General features: G+C 44.5%; 1 protein-coding gene across 1 annotated transcript in view; it reads right to left on the reverse strand.

Moving 5' to 3' along the window:
- Window positions 1-20,553, reverse strand: part of Rbfox1 (RNA binding fox-1 homolog 1) — a 137,883-nt gene that overhangs the window by 45,598 nt on the left and 71,732 nt on the right. The window contains exon 9 of the mRNA XM_051168095.1: window positions 9,604-9,736. Coding sequence (XP_051024052.1) covers window positions 9,604-9,736 — 133 coding nt within the window. The remainder of the gene's footprint in view (window positions 1-9,603; window positions 9,737-20,553) is intronic.

Consider the following 20,553-nt stretch of genomic DNA (forward strand, 5'->3'; position numbering starts at 1 on the left):
TTGGCTAACTCCCAAGTACTATTATCCTCAAAGTGTGGCAGGGATTTCACACACTAAAGAGGTTGGGAGGCATGGCTTTCAGCTGTTGTTTGTATTTGATCCTGGTGGGATACAATCCACAAGAGCACTCATCAAGCAGTGCTAAACCCTAATAGAAAAGGCAGCCTGAGGTGTGTAAGGTCCTGAGCTAGCCTTTGAATTTGCTTTTGACATTAGCAACATAAAAAGGCACTGTCGTGGGGTCAGAATGCAAGGTTGGCTTCTACCAAGAGGCCTTAGAACAGATCTGATGAAAAGTAGGCAAGCAACAGATAGTTACTTAGGGCCTCCAAGCGCAGACCTGAGCCTGGCTACAGCAAGATCACATCTATGTCATGGTTTCATGCCATCAGGCCTTTGTTCATGTTACCCCTTGGTTTCTAATGTCTTCTGTCCCAGTATCCTCATCCAAAAGCAGCCAGATGACCACGTAAGCGCCAGGCAAGGTGCAGAAACATAGACATTTGCATTAAAGTGCAACTTTGCGGCAAATGGCTCTGCATCTGGGACCAAGTTACTAAGACATCTGAGCTTGAGTGCCTCTTTAAGGTGTGAAAAAAAGAAGTGGGTGTGCATGTGCAAACATGTAGGATTTAGTCAGGTAATGCTTTCAAAATGATGACCGACATGCTTAACATTGAAGCAATACTTTCTACAACTGTGATCCAAGGCCTGCCTGAAGCTGAGTTCCCAAGCTCCCCCCCCCCCCCCCCGCCCCGAACACTAGCGGCAGTGTGTCAGGCTGTCTGTCTGGGCTGCTCATTAATTTCTTCCTCGTGCAAAATGCATTTGGGTCTCTGCTTTGTTTGGCCATAGAAGTTAAATCCATAGGATTCTTGTACATTGATTGCATCTCGTTCGAGGTGTAATAGCTATCCGTTCAGAGATGGTACCCAGATCCTAGAGAGGAGTGAAAGATGGAGAGTCTTTTTTTTTTTTCCTTTGTCAACTCCAGGCTGGATTTAATGACTGGTCAGAGGATGATGCCACTGCATTGTGGGTACTTATAATGTTCCCACTTAGGACTCATCAGTTTCAGGCCAGCTTGGGCCACTTGGTGAGACCCTGTCTTACGATTTTATTATTATTAGAGTTGTTGTTGAGCACCTGTGGTCTGAGAATTGTGTCTGGTTTGCGTTTTCAGCTATAATGGTTAATTACATCAGAGGGAAGGAAGAGATAAGATTGAAAAACAATCCCAAATCCTGCCAGTACAGAAGACTAAATGGGTATTAATACTTTAAAACATAAGTATTCATAGGCAGGCATGGGTGGCGCACGCCTGTAATCCCAGCACTCGGGGAGGCAGAGGAAGGTGGATCTCTGTGAGTTGGAGGCCAGCCTGGTCAAGAGTATTCGTTTAAACATGGGACGCCTTGCATTTCCCTCAATGTGTATAGGCTAGACAAGGTCTGTTTTATTTTGTGAATAAGAAAAAGAAGAGAAGACCTAGACCTTGGAGGCTCAGTGGCACACAGCACTGAGCAGGGGTGGAGAGCCATGTGGCATGTCTGAGACTGGGTCTTTGCCGAGAAAATGGCTGCTGCTCTCTCCAGAAAGAGTGTCTTGCATAGGGCTTGGTGTCCTGCCAGGCACATTCCCATGTATCTGTATCAAGAGCCCCCGAAAGCCAGGAAAGAACACACAGTGACATTTGCCTTCAGGGAGCCTTTGCTCTGAAAAAGAACCCAGTTGCTGTGGTGTGTAGTCTGCCACGGTGATAGAAAGTTATTCCGAGGCCTCTGATATCCAAGTTTATGAGACATGGAATTGAAAGCAAACCATGGACCAGCTCCCTCACTCTCATAGGCACAGGCAAATAGGATGCAAGCTCTGTCTTTCTGCATTGGAAGGTTTCCTCTGCCCCACCCACTGTGCTGGGGCATCATGAGTGAGTCTCTCCCACCACTCTAGAGATCTAGAGTCCCCAGAGAGGAAAATACAGCCACAGCCATGCATCAAGTCCGAGTTGCAGCTGCAGAAGGGAGGAACAGAGGCACCCTAAAAGGGAAAATGATAAAAAGAGGCAGCAACGGTGAAGCCAAGAAGGACTGGCAGGCAGGCAAAGGGAATAGCAAGTCCAAGAACCTATGGTTGGAAGATGCCTGGGGGAAGCGCAGGCTTGGTAGCTTTGGGTCTCAGAGTCTTTTAGAAGATGGTGGCTTTTAGGCAAAGAAGTCAAGAATTCCAGCTGTGAGAAGGACCTGCCCACTTGTGCCAAGTACATTTTGGAGGCACAAGGGGGACAGTGATCTCCCTTCATGATGTTAACAACTTGGGAAGCCATGAGGTGACATTATCATCTTCCTCTCATTGGCAGAGTAAACCTAACCCACTGCAATGGGTTGCCAGTTTTACAAAAGTGCACTTTCCCCCTGAAGTATTAGTTACAGGACAAGCGACACTAATGTTTGCAGGTCGACTGCTCTGGGATGGGTTCCATCAAAACACCCTGTGCTTACACCCTCCTAGTGTCCCTTCCAGGGACAAAACCTCTTTCCTCTCCATAGACACCAATAAGTTGACTTACATAATAAATATTCTAGCCTAGGTCTTGTGGTTCCATAGCTGAGGTCCTATTGACATGGCACACAGTGGGGGTTGAACTAGAATGTGCCTGGGACTCACCTGGAGGCCTAACTGAAACACAGATGGCTGGGCCCTATGCCCAGCACAGAAGTCTTGATTCAGTAGATCTGGAAGGGATGGCTGGCTAAACAATTTTTATTTTTTTCAAGAAAAAATAGTCCAGGTGTTATTTTTAATTGTATGTAAGACACCACTGAAGTTCAGACTCTTTAGGATCCTCTTCTCTCTCTCCTCCCCTCCCTGGGTCTCATATAGGCCAGGCTGGCCTGGAACTCACTAGGTAATCAAACACAACCTTGAACTTCTGATCTCCCTGTTTCAGTTTCCCAAATGCTTGGGAAACAAGAGCGCACCACTATGCCAGACTTTGCTGTGCTAGGGAAGAAGTCTAGGGTTTTGTGCATGCTAGACAAGCGTTCTATAAACTGAGTGACATTCCAGCCTCTAAGGTACTGTTCTTGGGGAGTTGTTGAGAGTGAGAGAGCCATTACAGAGTCCTAGGGGCCTTTCCAGGAATGGCTCCCATTGCTTTTCTAAAGTCTTAACAAACAGGTGCACTTAAAATATCAGATACATATGTATCCGTAGGAAAAGATGATTGGGACTTACATAGAGGAAGCAGCTATGGATACACAGCAGGTCCGGTGCTGCAGAAGGGAGTTGCGGTCATGAAGTGAACAGATGTAGTCCTATTTTAATGCAGAAATGGTCTGTCTAGCCAGGCAAAGGTAATTGTGTTGCTTGTCAATCACTCCAGGACTGCAATATGCTTTTGCCAGTACATGATGCAAATGCACATCTCATTTTCTTAAGAAAGTAATAGTGGTAGTTAAATATTTGGATGGAGGCAAACAGGGAGTGATTGCACTAGCGCAAATTAGTTTACTTTGTAACAAGAGAAAGGAGAATAAAGAACAAGGAAGCAACAAAGGCAGAAGATGCCCCGGACTAAGCAATCTGTTTGTGTAGCAGAATATATCCCAACCACAAATGTATCTTTGTAGGAAAGGCATTTAAAAAACACCTCTTCCCTCCTGACCCTTCCACCTGGAAAATAAATTACATTTTTTAATATGCTCAAACATAACTGTTCAGAACGGTTATCGGGTGGCTCCATGCATAGCCTGATATTTGTATAGAACTGTATATGTGTTTGTATCTGTACACTTCTTCAGGGAGAGTGCATATTTTTAATCAGATTACCAAAAGCATCTGTGGAAGTCCTGCCCTCACTAGAGCCATTGTGAGTATGTGGGATAGGCCACACCTTTCTTGGGTCCAGGTGTCCGGTGACTATTTTGCCCATGTTTGAAATGTCAGGCTCCTGGGGACTTGCTGGTGTCTGGCACAGGCCCCTAAGCCTCGGTGCCCACGTCTTCCTGGTGCTTGGTTGTTGGGAGCGGTTACTTGCTATGCATGCATATGTGGTTGTGTGTGTCTCGGGGTTTATTCTTATATGGGATAACTTTAAGATGCTTGCGGTGCCCACGTCTTCCTGGTGCTTGGATGTTGGGAGCGGTTACTTGCTATGCATGCATATGTGGTTGTGTGTGTCTCGGGGTTTATTCTTTAAGCATCTTTAAGATGCTTGCTCCTGGGGCACAGTATGACCTTTATTACGGTGATGCTGAGTTGCCCTAAGATACCTTTCTAGGTAACTTTGGAAATTGTGTGCAGAGTATCCTAATAAGTTACTTGAGGATGCACAGAGTGTCTTAATCAAAGACTGCTGTGGCAAATGGATGGCTAATAGATTACCAACTGGACAGGATTGAGACTCACTTCCTGACACACCCCTGGGCGCCGCTGTGAAACATGTCTAGATTGCGTCAACTGTGGTCGGAGAACCACCTTGACTGTGTACAGCAATGATTCTTGGGGCTCAGACTGGACAAAAAGAGAAAAGGCCGGGAGAGCACAAGCGTCCACCTTTCTCTGTTTCCTGATTGAGGATGGACTGTGAGCAGCCATCTCAGGCCCCTGCTGGCATGCCTTCCCTGCTGTAGAGGACTGTACCCATACATGATGGGCCATCATGAAGCATCCCTCCCTTCCTTCCTTGAGTTGCTTTTGTCCGATATTTTGTGGTGGGGGGAGCAAGCAAAGTAAATGGTATAGATACTATAGAAGAAAGACTAAAGGCCCATAAGCAACATTGGATATTTAGGCTTCCATCTCCTGTAATGCTTCTGAAGGGCAGCATATAGTATCACCATGCGACATGCATAGTACAGACTTCTTAGTATCCCCCTAGTAACTATGTGGTGAAGTAAGGCCTGTGCTGCTGTCCAAGGAATGGTATTAACTGCTGTGTCCTGTGTGGGATGCTGTGGTCACTCTTATGAATGTGTACCCAATTCCATCTAGAGTGCCAGACTGCAGTCTCCTTTAAACAGCAACTCCGTAATGGATAATTTCTCATGAATATGACTCATTGGATGATAGGACATTGTGGCTTCTCCTTCAAAGCTTCAGTTAAGACAAGAAGAAATAGGAAGACACTCATCCACTGGACTTGTTGAGACAGTCCACTTTGTTTAGCCTGTGCAGTCCATAAGCTTTTGGCATGTCACTGTCTATGACTGTGTCTTGCTTTGGGGGTGATATGGGGTTTTTGAATTTCAAGGGCTCCCTAGCAAAGAGGTAAAATACATATAAAAGCAGAGATATTTGATCGACTCGTGTGCCCCTCAAAAGAAGGGGGGCACTCAAGAGAGAGAAGCATAGGCAACTTACAAAAATGTCAATAGTCACATCAAGCTCAACAAGACTAGCTGCAGTTCAGTAAATGGGTCTTCACATGGGCCTTACTCAGCCATGACCATGTACAGCTCTTCCTATTTCATCCTTCATCAACCCTACGGAGCTAGGTGCATGTTTTACTCTCCTGTCAAGGAAACTGCATATCTCCTTGTAGCTTTCTAGGGTGGTAAACTGTGTTTACTATGCATTCACTCTCTGGAGTATGATTCATTGGCAGCTGATAGAGAGTTGCTGGCTGTGTTTAGGGTTCTCTGCTTATTCCTGTGATTCCTTTACTGTTCATCAGCAGAAGTATCGCTCCAGGAGCGATGACCATATGTCAGTATTACCAGAGACTTTTACTTAGGTATGCCAGAGAAAACAGAAGAAGACCCCTTCACCATCGATGTAGTTTAGTTGCTGGGAGGGGCAGAAAACAGATGCAGATAGTTTACTTATTGAGTTTTCTTGGATGCTTAGATCAGTGTTGTAACATCCAAGAACTACTCCAGGCTCCACAGAGGTAGCCGTGAAGATTCTGTTATATGTCACATTTGAGTGTGTGAGGGTGTGAATGTGTTTGAGTATGTGCATTTTCTTGGAGTGAATGTGAGAAAGTGTGTGTGTGTGTGTGTGTGTGTGTGTGTGTATGTGTGTGTGTGTGTGTGTGTGAGAGAGAGAGAGAGAGAGAGAGAGAGAGAGAGAGAGAGAGAGAGAGAGAGAGAGAGAGAGAGAGAGAACATAGAATATAGAAGGCCAATGTGGACACCTTTCAAGCTGGGAATTTTAGTAATATAGATCCACATTGGATATTGCATGAAAGGCAGGCTGTGGATAGATGCATCCTCATTTGGTGATAATAAGAATTTATCTTCAATACATGTGCTTTGTGAGACAGTGCCTCAGAAAAGACAGGTGATGCCTTGGTGGGTGGGTATTCACAGGGAAAGATCCTAATGTGGCAGTCTGCAAAGAGATGGACATAATCTTGTCACTTCTTCTCAAAAGCCTTTTCGGAACACCCATGCTGGGCTAAGGCTCTACCTCTGGTAAACAGGCCTCTAACTCACCATCTACCATGTCAGTTAGAGTCATTAGCTTGTATGTTGGGTGCAGACCCCATCCAGAGAAAGTCTTGTGAATGTGGTACAGGCAGCGTACAAAATACCACAAAATGTAACTACTGTTGAGTGTTGGGTGATTGGCTCAAGAGAACTGGAGTAAAGATATGAGCCAAGCCTAGAAACCTTCCTTCAAAGGTCTTTTGAGACAGCAGCTTTGGGGATCCACAGTTTCTAGATCACCTTCACCATGATATTTCAGGCACTGGAAATAGACATGGGCCTGCAGCATCTTTGTTTATTGCTTCTATTCAACTCAGAAGCAGGCATCTTTCTCCTCTGGAAAACTATGCTCTGGGTACCACTTTGCTCCCTTCAAGAGATGGTCTGCCTTCCTTATACTCTAAGCCAATGAGTCCAGAAAAAAATGAAACTTTCCTCTTACATTGTGGTTTCACCCCTTTTATTTGTAAACAGCTGCGTTCTAGCTATCTGTAATCCAATAAAATTCCTAGGTAGGGAAACAAATCTCCATTTTCACCAGTACTTTGGGTCTTACAGATTCTTGACATCAACCTTTTGCCCCATGATGATAATTCTTTATAATCAATCAATTAATCAATCAATCAATCAGTGTATGTGTGTGTGGTGCTTGCACATGTGTGTGCAGGAAGGGCAGTGCAGGACCTATGACATCTTCTATCATTCTTTATCTTGCTCTCTTGAAATGGGGTCTCACTTAACTAGAAACTCTTTTGTACTGGTCTGGCAGGCCAGTGAGCTCCCAGTGCTCAGGTCACGGGCTTGCCTAGCTTTTCAACATGGTGTTAGATTCAAATGTGAGTATTCATGTTTGCAAAGCAATTGCTCCATCTCAGTGAGCAGAGCTATTGCCCCAGCTTCCGACACTGACAGTTCCATTTTTATTGCTGAGTCCAGGATTTCAGCTGTAAGATCTTACCCCAGCCCAGATGAACTCAATCCCTTTTTTCTCAGCACATGCCATTGTCTGTGCTCTGTTGTGTTCTATGTAGGCCAATAGCATGTTCAAGGAAGCAGATGAGCATAAGCCATCATTACAACCAGTATGGTTAGGACTCCGGGAATATTACGTTTCAATCCCTTCCTAAAGTGTCACAAACATGTTGTGTACTATTTGGAAGTGCCTGATTCTCCCTGGCGAATGTGGCATTAATTAGTTATGCATGGTTATTCCCGGCAAAAAGTACATTCATTATAAGTTAGTAAATTTCAATTTTATGGCAGGTGTGTTATGTTGAGGTTCTTATAAATTGTTCATGGGAGGTTAGGCCATATAATTTTACTTAATTTTTTCCTGTTCAATATAGTAGCGAGGTACTGACTAGGGGTGTATATACAGAAAAGCTACAATTACCATGCACTAAGACGATGATTTTTCAGACAGAATAATGTAGTATAAATGTGCTATTTTGCATTTATGGCTTATGAATCTTTCTTTAGCAATAACATGAACCCAGATGGCTACTTATCTCTTTCTACTCCCGCTTCCCCCAGTGTCCTCCATAACCCATGTATCAAATGGCTTGTACTGAGTGAGTGTTACACAGAGTGTAGAGCCAAAGGTTGTTTATACAATGTGCAAATACAGTGAGGGCATGGGAAGACTTTAAAGGCAGTTGCCTCTTGTTTTCTTTTCATTCACAATCTTTCTTGTCATCTTGACCCACTAAGAAGCGTTGCACCCACTCACACTAATGGCCTACACAAGAAACCGGATGTCGGTAGCCCTGCTCCCTTCCTTGCCTTTACCCTCGCACTTTCTCACCTCGCCTCACTCCTGCTTATTCTCCAGCCTGCTCCATAGGCTCTCACGCCTCACTCCTGCTTATTCTCCAGCCTGCTCCATAGGCTTTGTTTAGTCACACACTTCAGCTCAGCTCTTCTGGAGTGGGTGAGACATGAATAAATAATGACAAGAGGATTTCCCTTTGTCATCAGTACAGCGAGGGAGCTAGGGGATGGGGGGGTGTTAACTCAGATTTCCTAAAAGATTTATATGCAGCAAAGCTTTTAAGAAAATGCATTTAACCCTTTTCATATGGTTCTGTGCATAGACCTATGCTATCTACCAGAAAGCTAGTTAGTCACTGGCCTGGAAAAGCTCACACCAGATTCTCCAGAGCATCATCACGGCGGAGTCTTCTATGCTACAGAAGTAAGGACAGCAAGATCCACACTTTTAGCTCTGCCCTGAGGGTGGGGCTGCCCTAAGGATCACGGGATGCTTAAGCAACATCTGCAGTCTCTATGTTAGATATCATCGCCCATGCCTACCCTGTTGCAACAATCACAAGTAGCCTAGACCTTGTCCTAATGTGAGGATACTGCCTTCGAGGCACCCCTCTTTGTGCTCAGAGGTGAAGGAATGCATTTCCAAGACTCCCTAACAGATGAGCGAGGAGGTACCACTTCAGGGTGGCTTCCTTTAAGTCAATCCGTCTCTTTTTTTCTCCTTTCATTTCCATTTCTCTCCTTTCTTCCTTCCTTTCTTCCCAACTATTCCTAGATTTTTAGTTGTCAGGTAATGACATCCTATCACAGTAAGCCTTAACTGGCAGTTGAAAAGAGAAAGGACAGGATGGGACATTTTGGAAAGTGCAAGTAAAAGGCAAATTAACTGTAATTTCATTCCTGTCTAGACTGTTGTGTTTGACTCAATCACCTCATTTTCTCAGGCAAAAGGTCACACACCTGGGAGTGCAAAATACCTATGGGGAGGGGAATAAGATCACCCCAGTGATTTTTATGTATGGGAAACCTTATGTCCCTTTGCATTCAAGGGGTAAATATAGTCCAACCTCCTTAATAGCCAGATGCTTGCAGTCATCAGAAATACATCTTTGGCTGTAACCATTTCTCTGTTCTCCAGCATTCAGCCTCAAAGAGAATTTACATAACAACATGTGACATGTAGAATGCTTAAAGGCACCAACCATGACCAGACAAATTACACTCATTTTTCAATACTCTTTGCAAGGTGCTTTGCAGCAGGCGCACATTAGGCTGCATGCTGGGGAGGTTCTGGTGGGGTGGTCAAGACCATCATGCGCTCACAAACACTCCGTGCCTCTGGGGAGGGAGAGCAGGTGCAGGGAGCCGCCCCCCCCTCCCAGGAGGGTGCAGCACTTACCCGCCATAGGCCGGGATTGGGGGTGGGGGCGCTGCAGCCCTGAAGGTGTTGTACACTGTACGGCCACGGCCTCGCAGGTGAGCCCCTCGGTAGGCAGCTGCAGCAGTGGCGGCTGGATATGGGAAGCCAGGCACTGTAAGAGAGAGGAGAGAGCAAGACACCATGAGATGCACATGTGGCCTGGTGAGGAGCATTTTCTGGACTCTGTTTATATGGTGAGAAGGTGGAATGATACAGCCTACCCTCTGTTAGAAAGATTCTAAAGGCAGGGAAAAGTGCTGCAAGCTTAGAAAGGAACACGGTAAGCATGGTGTAGGTACGGCAGATGTTTCTGACCGTGAGAATATGTGAAATTACAGACATTTACAGAAAATTCCTAACAGGAGAAAAGCTCCCCGCATAAACTTAAATTATATATATGTGTGTGTGTGTGTGTGTGTGTGTGTGTGTGTGTGTTTGCAAAATCTCACAGTCTTTTGGAAAACATGTTTGTCTAAACATGTTTTTGAAGATATACGACGCATATATACACAGTCACATGTGTGCATATGCTCCTATTTGTGTGCATGCAAGTATTCACACATTTATATATCTACATATATTCATGTGTATTTTTACATGCTAGCAGTTATCTTTGAGGTCAACTGCGTACAATGAAGAGTTCCTTATGATTGTTCATAAGTTTCCCTATCTGCTTTTACTTATATTCCACATTTCTTTTATCTTCATACCTGCCTGGTCACAAACTTAATGCTCTTGCAGGGAAGTTGTGGGGGACAGAATACAGGGCTTTGGCCATTCTTCCTAAGCAAGTGCTCTTCCCTGGAGTGGCATCCCCACCTCAGCAGGAACTTTTACTTGAGGCATTACTGAAGACACGCACCCTGAGTGTGAACATAGCCTTGTGTCCTTAACAGTTCACCAGCATCTCACAAGCCCAGGAGCATCAGTGCATGGATGCCTGCATCTGTAGACAGGAAAGTCTGACTACTAAGGGTTAGGGAAGAGGAGTTCCTGGGTTCCCTGGCCTGTGGAGAAAGAGTCAGGCATGGTGAAGAGTCAGGAAAGGGGTATGCCTGGCAATTTCTTGAATCGCCTCTTGTAAGGTCCTCAGGAAGGTTCAAGCATTCATCAGGAAACAATTCTGCTTCTAGCTTCGGGTCACTTGCTGAGCCTTACCGTGTTCTGCCTGTTGCGACTCCCCAGTTTACCTAAAAGGCCCTCTACCGCAAACCTTATCCCACACAGAGACTAGATTTCCGAAAAACGTTAAATGAAAAATCTACTGTCCATAAAAGCTAGTCAGGTCCCAGAAACCACAGAGGGGCACAATAGGAACTCTGTAACAGCTCACACACACCCAAATTCCCTTTCCCGGGCATCTGAAGTACTTCTAACTGCGCATTATTATTCAAACCATGCTAAAGATATTCTTCACCTGGTATCCACACCACTGAAGGGGGCCTAAGCTCCTTCCCACTAGGACCACTAGGAGCAGAAGAACCCTGCCCCAGGGATCTTATCATATTCAAGAGTCCTTCTCACACAGGCTCAGGTGTGAACCTGGGAGGGGATTGTAGGAGGACCGCAAAAGACAAGAAAGAAAATTAGAGACTGAGACATACAGAGACTCCCTCAGGAAGCACCGGCTCTCTTGGAGGTGGAGGTGGCCATGGAAGTCTCAGAGCAAAGCCCTTCACTGTGCACAGAGTGCATTTGTACCTAAGTGGTGGGTGAGCCAGGCCTGTTCCCAGTTCTGCGTGAATTCTTTGCAGGGATGATTTTCTTGAAGTGAAGACCAATTGCCAGCAATTGTCTGGAATTTGGTCCATGTTCTCGAAGGCATGGCAGTCTTTTATACTTTTTCTTACAGCACGAGTAAAATGCTAAGACCATAAAACAAAGACAGACTGCCTTTATCCTCCTATTTCTACCTAAAGTTTATTTTTGAACTGTTTTATGATTATGATTAAAGACAAATTATGTGGTTTTATAGAGCTCTCGTGCCAGTTCCTAGCACACAAGCTTCCTGGATTTCAATCAATATGGCAGGCATAGAGTCTTATGTCATACTGGAAAAAAACCAGAAAGTCCTGAGCTCATTCAAGCGTATTACGATGCAGCACAAAAGATGCTTTAGGATTCAGGACAGAATGAGTGGGAATGATTTGATCCTGATTCTGTCTCACCATAAGGCAAATAAAAATGATCACAGAATGTTTTCTATTTTCAGAATAAGGAAAATAAGAAGTGTACAGTGTGCTTGAGCTGCTGCCCTGCTGCATGAGGGCAACCAGTAATTCTGTTGACCCATCAATCTCTTCATTGGAGCCAAAAGAGTGAGACCAGAACCCTCTCAGGTGATGACCAGATTTGGAGGATTTAGATGTAAAGGTGTTATGTGAAGCTGATACTTGACACTGGAGTGAAGGCAGCGAGTGCTGCTCAGAGTGGAAATCCAGGCTCTGTGTTTGCTTGGGTGGAGAAAGTGCTTGCAGATACTGAGATGAGTCTCTGGAATCTATCAAGCGAAGCTTGTTAGCACTATCCTTTCCTTTGTATACCCGCCCACACACATAAAATTTCTTTCTGAAGACAGATGCTATAGACCTCCTATGTCAAAACCGAGTAGCTTGGATTGCAGAGAGAGAGAGAGAGGAAGGACTCTTGCTTGGTGCTAGAAAGCAAGGCCCATCAGAGCAGGGCTATCTATCTGTCCTGCCCTTTGGTTTGGAGCTCCTAACCGAGCTCACTCTGGAGGTTCCTCATCCTTTGATACCTAACCACCTCTGCTTCTAGGAGAGCAGTTCCTCGTTTTCACTATCCACTTTCCGTCACTGCCAGAACTGCAAATAAACACAATGCAAGTGACAGAGTCTGTCACAGCCCTAGAAAGAGCATCTTTACTGCAGTCCTGCGAGATGCTGCACTGGTCCAGAGATGCCACTTGATACAGAATCCACAAGTTTCTGGTGGAAGGAGAGACTTCTTGAACAAATGTGGCATTTAGAAGTATCAGAATCCTCAGTTTGTTTAGGTCACTTTGATTTTAATATACATGGCATTTCAAAAATGGTTCTTGGGGCTCCTCAAGAAAAATGCTTGCATTCACAGCACAGTGGTGTGAGTTTTTGAGTCTAAGACTTTATATTTAAAAACAAATTAAAAAAAAAAGGCATACTAGTACAGGCTTACAGCTGGCGAAGCAGTCAAACCTAAGAAGTGAGTCCCAGACCATAAGAGACCTTGCCTGAAAATAACACAGTGGATGGCACTTCAGGAGGATTGGGATGAGGTTATTGACAGGCATTCACACACTCTCCTAATGACCCTACACACAAAATGCTGCTTTTTCTAGGTAAATTTGTCAAGACAGGCAGTGCCTACTAAGAGTGACTTATATTGCTCCACCCAGATATCCCACAGTGTCCTTCCCTCCCAGCAACAGCTCTCCCTGAGCACAGCTAATGCCATCCACACTCACAGAGTCACTGCCTGTGTTTCTTCTCTTCTCTGTTTTTGTCCCATGGCTGCTGATGATAGTACAGCTGGTCAGGTGCCACAAAGTCACATGGTCAGTTTCAAGGGCAAAGAACATATCTTTTCCTCAGACTTCTTTTATACTCATAGGGTGGAAAAAATGGAAATTTTCTTACTTGCTTACTGAGTGCAGTGGTTTATAAATGCTGACATGTGGTTAAATGTGTATTTGAAGCAATTACCTGGGCAGATAACCCAGACACAGATTAAACACAACCAGAATGGATTTATTCTTCAAATATACATGGGGAAATTTTCCTCTTAATGATTCATTTCCCCTGTGAGGCAACAGTTATCTTATTGAGTTAAAAGTATTTTATCATCTATGTACATTTTGGTTCAAGAGTTTGTATCCAGTAAGAAGATAATAAATGCTTAGTAAGTGCAATGTGGAATGCTAAATAAAAATCATATACTCTCTCTCTTTCTGGAATGGAATAAGCGGACATTAAAAGAAAATACATAAATCTGTCACCTTGGCTGATATTTCTATGTGAGCTGTGGGTCTAGTGGTTCCTACCTGTAATACCAGCATTTAGGGTGCTGAGGCAGGAGAATTATAAATACTGAGGCCAGCCTGAGCTACATAGTGAGATCCTGTCTCAAAGGAACAAACAAACCAAAAAAAAAAATCCAAACAACAAAAAACAAAGAATAATGCAAACAGAACAAAAAGATGCCAATGTACAGGCATCTTTAGAACCATAACCCCTGACTTATCTTTTTCCACTCCTGATCAATAACTTGAGATTATTAAATGCCTAAATAAGACCAACACTAAGTGACAACGGAAGTGTTCAAGTTGATTTGTGGATTCGGAATTTAATTCTGGATTTCCTCCTGGATGGAGAAATGAGGGAGGGAAAACTCGGGCACACCCTCTTAAACCTGTGCAGTGTGAATCAAAGTTTGGAAAGTCAGGTGTCAACAATATAAACTTGGACTTATCGCATAAGCCACAACGGACATTAGAAAAAAACTGGATCAACAATCCCCTAGGTGTCTGGCATGAGTCCATTCCCAGCTCTACCCAGGCCCTGCCAAAGCTCTTCAATTAGAGAAATGAGTACAAGAGCAGGTATGTAGAAGGTGGGCTGTCACCTTGCCCTTGGGATAAGGACTCTTTCTGCACCAGGGAAATTCAGTGCAACAGAAACAAGAAGTCCTCTGTGAGACTCAAGCTCCAAGGTAAATCAAGAGTTTTAAGTGGAGGAAGTGTGGGTGTATCAACCAGCCCGATTAGCCCTTCACCAGAGTGTCTACTGCTTCCTGCCACCTCTCCCTCAAAAAATCCAAGCTCCTGCCTCCAATGCGCCTCACGTTCATGTTCATGTATTTACAGTGACTAGTCCTCCTCCCTTTCTGTCTCCTTTGTGAGCATGGTGCTTACCTTCGAAAATAAACACAAATGAGAACATTTCACCAGCCCAGAAATCCCAGGAGAAGAAACACAAAGCCAGTGGAAAATACTTGAGGGTTATAAACTGCATATTAAAGTTTTAGAGCTCTGGGAGAGACAGAGGAATAGCAGATGCCTACCCCGACAGGGGGGCAGATCCTGCAACACAGCCATAAAAATATACAGCCTGCTTTAATGGGCAATTATTCTTTGCATTTGTGCGTTGGGTTGAATTTGCATGAGATTGCCAGATGTCCTGGTAAAGGTGTTGCCATCAGAGCGCAGGGTTCTCTTTGTTGTGTGCCTCCTAGCACTTTGCACTCTGAAGCCCTGCTTGTTTCCCCGCCCTTTGAAGATGCCAGAGCACTTGCTAATTTGTGGTTGAGTTATTCTGTAGGTAATGGATGGTAGGAAGCACTCAGCTGCTTGAATTTGGGGGTGCAAATGTGCCTTCGACAGCAGGTTCAGGGTCTTCCTGGATTCCCTTGTGGTGAGGACTCACATTTCCTGTGTCAGGCTATAAATTAAGATATGGTGCCATAGTTAACAAATGCACCAGGGCACCATAAACAGCCAGCCTAGCCCCTTAGAGGCAAGCCGTTGTCAGGAAACATCTCGGCAAGAGGTCCAAAAACCCTGATTACTTTTTCCAAATGGCCAAAAATGTTTTCAAAATGATGCAAAATTAAAGCCAACCAAGCTGGTATGGAACACAGGAACAAGACCACATCATCCTCTTTAGCAGTGTCGGGTGCAAATGTAATGTGACAGGGCGTATTAAGTTCTAGGTCAAAAAACAAAGGTTTCCTTTTAATCCAATACTTTTAGGGCTTGGGGGGAGGGGCGGTGGTGTGGGGAAAATGATTCATTCTTTCAGGCATTTATATAAAGACCCAAATAGCCCTTGAATTTGTAGAATTTCTGGTTCTTCAACCCACATTTGGGATCCACTCTCGTTACAGCACAAATGATGTTAAATGCTGCTTCTTGGAAGTGAATAAATCTACATTTCGGACAAACTGGTTCCATATAGGACATCCTCATTTGAAATGCATTGAATGGGAAAACAAAAAAAAAAAAATTTCTAATTAATGTACAACTCTAATCACCATTCCCCACATGGAAGAGTAATTTTTCACTGTTCATTTGCTTGGTTTAATCTCAAAACTGACATAACAGAAATGCAATGCCCTATAAATCTCCGCTCGTTTCTTTCTTTAATATTCATATTCCATTGAACTGCGGAGGCTTGTTGCTGCATTCTGCCACAGAATCCGAAAGTGTCGATAAAAATATTGTGAAAGGCAAGATGTGTTCCTTGCTGGCTGTGCTGGCCATTTGTTGGGGGGGGGGGGGACACACAATAAATGGCTGGTGGATCGTCCCTCGGCTGGCTGGCTGGCGGGTGATTACTGATTAATTACCTTGCAGCAAATTGACACGGCACCAGGAAATTGACACAGCCCTGATTAATTAACTTTTTATGGGCGGTAGTTACTCACAAAACACTGCGCACCATAATTGAATCTCTTTACATAACAGTCATGGTACAAAAGTTTTAGTCAAATCCAAATTAGCCAGAAGTTTCTAAGGCGGTTGTGTGTCTGATTAGGATGTGTTTGTAAGAACTGGCAAGAATTTGAACTTGGAGAGAGATATGTGCTCTCGAAAGGAGATGGGGTGGCGGGGGGGGGGGGGAGACAGGAGACCATATAGGCGTGACTTCCAAGGCAAAATGTATTGATTTAAGACTTGAGCTAAATTTTGAAAAGAGACTGAGATGTGGCTTTTTCCCCCAGCCTGATGCGTCTGATGCCCCTGAGTGGTGCTGGTAGGTCTTTTTTTTTTTTTCCTTTCGTTTAACCTATGAAGACTAGTATGGATTCCATGAGGCAAATGTTGGCCTGTTGCTGGGTTTCATTTTCTCATGTCACTTCTTATGTCTTGTCCCTTAAGCTGATGCTACCATGTTCCCTCACCTTCTGCTTCCTATTCCTATTCTCTCTCTCTCTCTCTCTCTCTCTCTCTCTCTCTCTCTCTCTCTCTCTCTCTCTCTCTCTCTCTCTCTCTCTCTCTCTCTCTCTCTCAAATTTTTGCTTTTTGAGACAGGGTTTCTCTGTGTTAGCCTTGGCTGTCCTGGACTCGCCTTGTAGACCAGGCTACCCTTGAACTCACAGCGATCCGTCTGCCTCAGCCTCCTGAGTGCTGGGATTAAAGTCATGCGCCACACCTGGCCCTATCATTTTTTCTTACCACCTGTTTGACTGACACATCCTTTTATAGCTCTCCATTGGACTATGCTGAGAGCTACATGTTGGGGACTATGGTGTCTCCAACATGGACAAAATGGGACAAAGGGATCATCCAAATGTTATATTATCAGATAATCAGAATTTTGCAGCAGTTCAGTTACAGAGAAAACTGGATGGCCGGGTAACCTGAACTTGGAAGTCTTGTTAAAAGGCTACCTAGGCAGGTGGCCCACTCAAAAAAAAGGCCTTGGTTACTCAGGATTGCGAGCGCTGAGGGATCCTGGATCTCACTCGTCAAAACCCCAGGCAGTGATCCGGGGAGTAATGCTAGCGAAGATGTGATCGCAGTTGGCAGAATCCTAACCTCTGAGACTCTGTTATCAGATGGAAGGGATTCAGCTACAGGACAGCAGCCTGGGTTTATCAACAGTTGCTAATTGCCAGATGCACAGATTAACCCATCAGATCTTTGAAAAACCACATGAATCTGGGTTATTGGTATTTTTTGCTTTCCTTGGGGCAATTGGGATCTAGAGCAACTCTGTAGCCTGTAAGTTGAGACTCTGGGCCTTATCTTTTCATCTAACCACTAGATAGCCCCAGTCCAGTTTCTACTGTGCTCTCTGTGTTCTTGAAGATAGCCCAGCATGGCTACCCTCCAATTGCCTGCATAAGCTGCAATGCCCTCTCCTGTGTTTCTACTACATCCAAGGGAGCCAGCCTCAATCTATCATGGTCTGGGAGAATCCGCAGGATGCTTCGTTGACAAAGTTCCTGGAGAGTTCAGTACACTCCTTATTGGGGAATATCCTGGGAGAGGGGCTATGCCCTTATGTATTTAGGATCTGAGATGTCAAGACATTCCTGAAAGCTTCATTTCTCTCTCACACAAATTGGGCACAGTCCACAGATTTGTTTCTGAAAATCCAAGGTTAGCCTATTTTCCTTTCCTACTGGCATTTATATAGATAAATAGTAAAGGGATCACCCTGAAAGCAGCGAGAACCTGACTTTCATTCTCAAGACCCATATTTAAAAGTTGTATGCTGACACAAGCCTTTAATCCCAATGCTTATTGGGGGAGGGTAGAGACATACAGATCCTTGTGGCTAACTTCATTGGCCAGCCACCCTAACCTAATCAATGAGCTCCAGGCTAGGTGAGAGACCTTGCCTCAAAAGTAATATGGGGAAAGGCAAAGGAAGGTGCTCGGGTCTACTTCTGCCCTCCACGGGCACGTGCACATAGGCCATGCACACCCACGTCCACCAACAACCCATATCTAAAGTTGGGGCTATTTGAATACAAAACCACCCTTCCACTTTTGGGTGCTGTACTTTTTTTTTCCCAATATGCAATTAATTTGTCAATACTGTTATCACATGTCATTCTACCCACATCTTGGCTTGAAATAAATCTCTTGCTTGTGCATAAATGGATGAGCTAGAAGAAAACCGTATAGAAAACCAGGCAAGATGAGCACACGGGATTTGTTCTGGGTCACAGGATTGCTGTTCCTGAGGCAGAAAGATTTCCTCCCTCAAAAGAGTCAATTCTGAAAGTCAGAACAAACCCTACACTCCTCACCCATGGACAAGAATATTCTCAAACCGTTCATCTGTGTGGGGCCAAGTGAGACAGCAGCTTTGGGCTCACTAGCCACCACACTGTTCCCACTTGCCATGGAATCCAGCCATTTTCTCTCTTTGTGTTACAAATGGCAGAGCTATTCCAGAAGGGTACTTCATGATGGCTGGAGGTGTAGTCCCATGCTTTTGGTGGAAGAGGTCCTCCCTGTCACAGATCGCTCTGACTCACAGGTATTGACAGACCTTCCCCAGGAATAGTTTTGTAACATTTCATTCAACAAAATGGAAATGAATGAATCTCCATCCTGGAGTGTTTAACTTGGCAGAGCTACAGCCGGCATTTGCAAAAGTGCTTTCTGTTGTTGGAGGGAGCAGAGAAGCTGGAATCTATTTTAATTTAGATGGAGCCATTTGCCATAATCTCTTAGTTTGACAAAATCAGTACCAATGTCAACTTATTTTTCTTTTATTTTTTTCCCCAGGAAACCATCAGGGGCGGGGGGGCAGGGGAGGAACCAAATAGTTTATATAAATAATGGCTTTATCGAGTGCATATATATACAGTAAAGGTTCAATTGTTAAATCATTCATGATCTATCTAACAGCTGGCTGGAACAGTGAGCTCGATGGATTGCCTCTCCAGGTAGGAAGCAGGGCAAGTGAGATAAATTATCTGCCTTATGCTGGGCTAGATTTCCCATGGTTCTCTGGGGCTGCTGCAGCTTTTGAGCTTGCAGTCCTAATGGGAGAGGGGGGCGATGGCCAGTGACTCACAAGAAGTATGAAACGCAAATGCGTTTGCTCATTTCACATGTAGCCATCACTGGTCTGTCAGCGTTGAGGCCATGTGCCTTTCAGCATCTGCCCGATAGTTTAAAAACAACATCAACATAACAACAACGAAACCTGAGTTTTTGTCAACACCCAGAATGAACTAGTAGGCTATGTGCCATCTGCTCCTGCTAATCACGTGTCTGATTTAGGAGTTGGAATCCCATGGCCCACTTACAGAAGGATGGCCATTTGGAAATTGCCCAGTAGTCTAGTCAGTACACTAATAAAACCTTCCCAATCGGTTTCTGTGGTGAGCTTTCAGTGATTCTGCAGAAGGTAAAGAGAGAGAAAGAGAGGCCAGCCTATTGCTTGAGTCGCTGTTACAACTCCAGAAGTCTGGAAAGAACTTGCACGGACCATCTCTTTTAATGCCCACATATAAGGAAGAATGCCAGACAGTTTGCATAGCATGGACACTTGGTCACATCACAGCTAGAAGAGAAGCAGATGATCATCACACTGCACTGCAAATCCTTCCTCCTATGTGCTGGGAGAACTGTGTGAGGCCACTAAATGGAAACGGGGTGCATTAGTGAAAAGTAGGACTCTGTGCAGCTTGAAGCGATTGGTTTATTGGGGGTGGGAATACGTGAGCCTTCAGAGGCTAGGTAGCCATTAGATATCATTGCATAGGCTTGTTTTTGTTTTGTTTTGTTTTGTTTGAGATAGGGTCTTTCACTAGCTTGGTCAATGCTATCACCAAACTGGGTGTTCATCAAGCTCCCTGGATATGCCTGTCTCTACATGCCCAACCCTGAGATTACAGTATGTGCCAACACACCCAGCTTTTCTTATATGTGCTTTGAGGACTGAGCTCTGTCCTCATGTTTGCACGGCACACACTTTACCATTGAGCTATCTTGTCAGTTCTTTCCTGTTTTTACACAGAAAGAAGTGAGGTGTCAAAAGCCTACCTTACACGCAAACAAAAGCAGCAAGGATGGAATCTATGTACACAGCCAGGGTATTTGGGCCTAAAGCTGCATTTCCTTGCCACTGCACTCAAGTTCTCTGGCGGCCATAGGTCGCCATGTAGTGACTCTTATCTGTAACTGATAACATGATTTTAGAAAGCTTGCGTTAGAAGTAAAGCAAATGTTTACATTCTTGGGTGGATATGAACTCTCCCAGATTCTCTTTCCTTCCACAAGAGGCTAGCTCATCTTCCTTTCTGACATCCTTGTACTGAGTGGGGGAAGTTTTCTTTTGATGAGGAGGAAAGAAATCTCAAGTTGCATTTCTGTCTCTGTGATCAGAATGCCATGCAAAGAGCCCCTGGAGCCCCTGGTGCAGCTCTTGAAATACTCTGGCATTCTTTCCCCCATCCTTAGTCCTG

Source organism: Acomys russatus, chromosome 25, assembly GCF_903995435.1.
Source record: "Acomys russatus chromosome 25, mAcoRus1.1, whole genome shotgun sequence".
NCBI classification, from domain to species: Eukaryota; Metazoa; Chordata; class Mammalia; order Rodentia; family Muridae; genus Acomys; species Acomys russatus.